General features: G+C 32.3%; 1 protein-coding gene across 1 annotated transcript in view; it reads right to left on the bottom strand.

The window, feature by feature from the left end:
- Positions 1–342: 342 nt before the first annotated feature.
- The window catches only part of LOC145276904 (uncharacterized), a 167,838-nt gene continuing 162,180 nt past the window's right edge, over positions 343–6,000 (bottom strand). Inside the window, exons 5-7 of the mRNA XM_080128364.1 lie at positions 4,486–4,654; positions 3,563–3,682; positions 343–614 (exon numbers count right to left, since the gene is read on the bottom strand). Coding sequence (XP_079984490.1) covers positions 431–614; positions 3,563–3,682; positions 4,486–4,654 — 473 coding nt within the window. The 3' untranslated portion in view covers positions 343–430. The remainder of the gene's footprint in view (positions 615–3,562; positions 3,683–4,485; positions 4,655–6,000) is intronic.

The raw sequence follows: 6,000 nt of genomic DNA, 5'->3' as shown, positions 1-6,000 counted from the left end.
AGCAATCGGATGAGCCCCATGTGCGCGTGTGCCAATGTGGACAGTTGTGTCAGTAGGTGGTTTCAATCTATACAGTTTCTTTTTAAGGTTTGTACCAAATTAGAACTCGGATCAGGAGTGGAACCATTTCGCTTTATCGATATTGGACAAAATCTACCTCTGTCCAACTAGTCATCATCATCATCATCATCATCTCCCTGTCCAATACACAGAGAACAAACGGTTGTCTTTTTTTATGTATTGACAAGTTCACAACTGAAAAACACATTCTCAGATTGAACTTTTACACTTGCTTCTTGCACAGCCATTATTTTTGAAAGAGAGAAGAATACCTCTGTTGTCTTTTTGTTTTTCCTTTTTTGCACATCAAATTTGCATCGTTGTCATTGTAATTCTCAGGTGGCAATCATTTTCTTCATCAGTTTGATCATCACACCATGTTCACAGAGACTGGATAACGCAAATGTAAATGATCAGCATCTTTGATTCGTAGGATGTTAGAACCATAATATTGAATCATGTCCGGAACTGTTCGGAATGGTTCACTGAACTCTCCCAGGATATACATTTCATTCCGGTTGGCTATCCTAATATGCATGATACTTCTACAACCCCTGCAAAAGAAAAACAAGAAACAATCAGTCGGGAGGAGAAGAACAGAATTACTTAAATAACAAAAATACTAAGAGAACATGGGGAAATTCCACAGGATAACCAAATCAATTGGTTTAATTTATAGTTAATTAATATTATTCAAAATTGTAGCAAGTTAATTCTTTTAAAAAACAAATATTCCGTCTTCTAACTGGAAAAATAATTGTCAGCTAAATATTATTTAAATTTAATAAAACGAATATCACTTTTTAAAATGCATTTATGTAAAATTTATTATTTTAGTCAACGAGGAGTAGGTGACATAATTTGATTTTAGCATAAAGCACTCATTCTAAGTCAACGGACTCTAACTTTTGCTTGTTTATAACAGGCTAAACTGTCTAGTTAATATACATATTACCAGTTTTGGATTATTTGGTCGACCATTCTCATCTTGGATATTATTCTCACAATGAACACAATAGATACAATGCAATGTAATAATGATTTCTAAGTAATAGTCTTTTGGAGGTTGAAGGTTCAATCCTCAGTACTGATGATACTAAGAATATGATCAAGAATTACTTAAGATTTCTACTCGATCATTGCCGATGGAATGAGAACAATTTATCCCTGTGGGTTGAGAGTTTAAATTGAAATTCCGTATAGATTCTTAAGTTTGACTAGACACGCATGAAAAAGGTCAAAGATTACAGATCCAAAACGTTGCAAGGACATCCAAAATAAGTATGGTAGTCAGATTAAGACAAATTATTATACAGTTTTATTATCATCAGTTTACAATGTGATAGAAGCGGCAACATGCAGATTACATATTAACAACTACCAGGACCCATTAACCAGCGTTGCCCGGTGGAAGCCTGCCACCCACCCTTCGCAAATAAATTAAACTATGGTTGCTGTTGGTGGCCACTGCCGTCCCTGAACAATTGCAGACACTGGCAGCCGTGGCCAAAATTAAATAATTTGGCTTTTACTGGCGATTAGTGCTTGTTTGAGGTGATAACCTGCAGGTACTGTTTGAATTTAGAAAAAGCAATTAAGGGAATGCGTAAATCAGTATGAATCAACAAAATTACAAACAAATGGTCCATTAAAAAAATAATGAAAAATAAAAACAGAAGCTTTTGAGATTAGGGATTCTCACTGCATATGAACTGTTTAGAGTGATCGAAATCAGTGGTAGTAGTCCTAGCTTTTTACATTTGTTGTTCAAGTCTTCCTCTTCTTTTCAACTTTTCCAGCAATAGTATTAAAGTAAATTCCAGTTTTATGTCGCCTTTTTTTAACATGTAAAACAAAACAATTAGAACTTTTTTCACTTCACTTCTTTAAGTATTGTCATGTTAAGAACGGCGTTCAAAATAGACGTCCCCAACATCCCCATGCAAAGAACGGTTTTCAGAGTAGACAACTTCTTTTTGTTTGGAGGTGGGGGTGGAAAAATAATTCCCCAAAATTTAACTGTGATAATTGTTGTCAGCACCCCCCACCCGCAGATACAAAAAAAAAAAAAAAAAAAAATGGAGGGTGGCAGTATCAGTAGGAGAGAAGTAGATTTGTTTATCACGCGTGTCTACAAACCTGACATGCAAGTGAATTACAGTGTATAATGCAGGTTTTTATATCTCTATATATTTGTCTTCGCAAAATTTGAATAAAATTTTTTAATCAGCATAGTCAAAAACCTGTAATAGTCGTCATTCTAAAGAAAATTATGGAGGTAGACCTAATGTGCAAATTTACCCCCACCGACCCACCCACCCATAAAAAAAAGTTAGCATGTGCGCAATGTCGAGAATCCAGTAGATCATATTGCCGAAACATTTATTTTTAATTCGGCAACAATCATAGTAGATTGTGCAGGTTTAAATAAAGTATATTTAAATAAAGTATATAAAAAACGTAAGTATGTCTGAAAAAATATAATTAATTACTGGAACAAATGTACAAAGTGAGCGAGTGAGAGAGAGGAAATAAATGTTTTTTTTTTTCTTCGGCATCGCCGTAAAGAAATGTCAAAAGCGAGTGAGAGAGAGGGAGACAGTTGGGAAGAATATATACAGAGAGAGATAGAGAGGAAGAGAAAGAGAGAGGGAGGAAATGCAAACTTATGCCGTTAAATGTAAGAAAATGAAAGCAGTAATTTATTCAGAGGGCAAAAGTAGGTAACATCGTGATGCCATATTTGAATGATACATTAGCGTTCATTTAGCATGCAAATATTGTTAATCTGGGATATAGGAATGGTCAGAGATCAGTCAATAAGATTGAGCAGAATTAGTCTGGGGAGACTTTTTTATTTTAGAATCAGAAAAGGGAAAAATTATATTATGTCTAGGAGTTATAAACTATAATATATTATATAATCAGTTACGAAGAGTGAAACCCCATATCTGTTGAAAGTACAGAATTATTCTCGATGATGACTGGGATGGTAGGAGGACTTGATATTTAGAGAGAAAAATAGGAACTACTTCCTCTAACGATGGTTGTGATTGTGATGATGTTGCTCCTAGGATGAAATGTAAAATTTTATTATGACTAAATGTGTCTAAAATAATGTTCTATAGCTACATAAGATAGTGGCTAATAGTCTAGACATAATAAATTTGTATGTGGCATCTATTGTTACAATCCTAAGTACTTGGTCCAGAGGGGAAGTGCTACAATCAATCATATATTTGTACATATATATGTATGTTTGGAAAAATGTGACCTTCCACAGGTGTTGTGACAAAAACTATGGTTTTCAACTGCTTTCATAATTGGGGTATCGAAAATACACTTGGTTAAAAAAAAAAGGTAGAGATTTTATGTCTAGATATGTATAAGAAACGCTCTTCTTAATTGTAGTGATTGTAATAATTGTCTATTAAATGATTAAAAAAAAAAAAGAATGCTAAAAAGTAAAAGCAACATAAATTAGTTTTGGAATCCAACATACTTGATTGAGAGGCTGAACTCTCCTTTACTGCTGGTACTTTTTCTCACCAAATAACTTCCTTCACGACACACTCGTAAAAGTTGCTCAGCTTGGAGGCGAGAAATATTTCCATGGTACCATCTAAAAACAAGAGAAATAACAAAGTGTTCTAAACATTTAGATCTCAACATCAAATATCATACAGGCAATGAATAGAAATAATGTATTCATTTTTGTTTTACTTAAGATTATCTAAATAAAAAATATAATTCCAAAATAAAAGAAAGTATAAAATATTCAAAATTAAACCAAGGAATATGATTGATTTAATAATTCAAAAGTACTTTTTCTTATATTAAGTTTTATATTTTAAAAGTTATCAAATAACTTGATTCAAAATTTCCCATAATAGTAAAAATCTATTCTTAACTTTTTTTATTTTATGAATATGCCAAGTTGTTTTATGGATTTATGTGGCAGCTTATACAACTAAAGAAACATTTTAACAATTAAAAAAAAAACTTGATAATTATGATTCCAAATTGAACATTATTTAAAATTTGTTCTTATAATATAAAAAGAACACAATTTAAAATTCATTAACAAATGTTTCATTTAATTCTGTAAAATGTTCAAACAAAATAAACTCAAATATTGTATATAGAAGTATTTATTTTGATGAATTTTATCTCATTTTAAATCAGATTGATCAAAAAATTGTAATATAAAATAATTAAATTTAACTGATAACTAGAAACTTATTGAAAGAATGTAATTTCATAAACTTTTCTATTTTATCTAATGTAAAATGAAAGGTAGCCTGATAAGACACATTAAAATAGACACTTATAGATCCAATACCGAGTTTATTTCAATATAAATTACTAATCAAATGAGAGCTTTAGCCAAACAATGTTAATTTTGAAAATCATGATTGTTCTTACTTTTGTTTTGACAATGGGGCTGACGGATCAAACGTCTCCGTTTTGTCACTCATCTGTTTTGCTAACTGTGGGCGTGGCTGCTTCACCCAGTGTCCTCTGTGTTTGTGGGATGGACTTGGTGGGGCTTCTGATGGTGGAGAGGACATTGGGCGGTACTCAGGTGCACGGCCTTAAAAAAAAAAAAAAGAGAGAAGTCAATTTTACATGTTTTATATTATTACAAAACTATCTTAGATTTAATTCATGTAATAATTTTTTTTACAGTATGCATTTTTAATGCAGGTTTGATTAATTGTAAAAAAAAATTTTTTTACAGAAATACTCAAAGCTACGTAAGAATTAACAGCACATTCAGTGACTGATTTAGTGTTGAAAAAGAATTACATCAGAGATCTGTATTTTTCATTTGTATCTTAAAAGTCGTGTCCAGGGAATTTTGTAAGTGCTTTTCAGAAGAGATGATTAAGACTAAACAGTATAGGAAGATATGTTCAGAACAAGAAACTTCAATGGTATGATCATCTGGAAAGAACACATGAGAGTTCTTGTGTCAGTGATAATAGGGACAGTTGGCAGAGGAAAGCCAAGAAAAAAATGGGAGGAAGTGATACAGATTAATTTGAAAGATGGATAAATAAAGAACTGGTTAGTTTAGAATTCAATTTCTAGAATCCATTCAGCACATGCTAGCATGTTAAACCAAATATGATATACATACATATACACTTGCTTACATAGATGTCCATATACGTACACACTTGCTTAGATAGATGTCCATATACATACACACTTGCTTTGATAGATGTCCATATATGTACACACTTGCTTAGATAGATGTCCATATACGTACACACTTGCTTAGATAGATGTCCATATACGTACACACTTGCTTAGATAGATGTCCATATACATACACACTTGATTAGATAGATGTCCATATACATACACACTTGCTTAGATAGATGTCCATATACGTACACATTTGCTTAGATAGATGTCCATATACGTACACACTTGCTTAGATAGATGTCCATATACATACAAACTTGCTTTGATAAATGTCCATATACATACACACTTGTTTAGATAGATGTCCATATGCATACACACTTGCTTTGATAGATGTCCATATACATACACACTTGTTTTGATAGATGTCCATATACATACACACTTGCTTAGATAGATGTCCATATACGTACACACTTGCTTAGATAGATGTCCATATACATACACACTTGTTTTGATAGATGTCCATATACATACACTCTTGTTTAGATAGATGTCCATATGCATACACACTTGCTTTGATAGATGTCCATATACATACACACTTGTTTTGATAGATGTCCATATACATACACACTTGCTTAGATAGATGTCCATATACGTACACACTTGCTTAGATAGATGTCCATATACGTACACACTTGCTTAGATAGATGTCCATATACGTACACACTTGCTTAGATAGATGTCCATATACATACACTCTTGTTTAGATAGATGTCCATA

Source organism: Euprymna scolopes, chromosome 5 (genome assembly GCF_053919585.1).
Source record: "Euprymna scolopes isolate OS-2025 chromosome 5, ASM5391958v1, whole genome shotgun sequence".
Classification (NCBI taxonomy): Eukaryota; Metazoa; Mollusca; class Cephalopoda; order Sepiida; family Sepiolidae; genus Euprymna; species Euprymna scolopes.
This window is presented reverse-complemented; position numbering and strand designations above follow the sequence as displayed.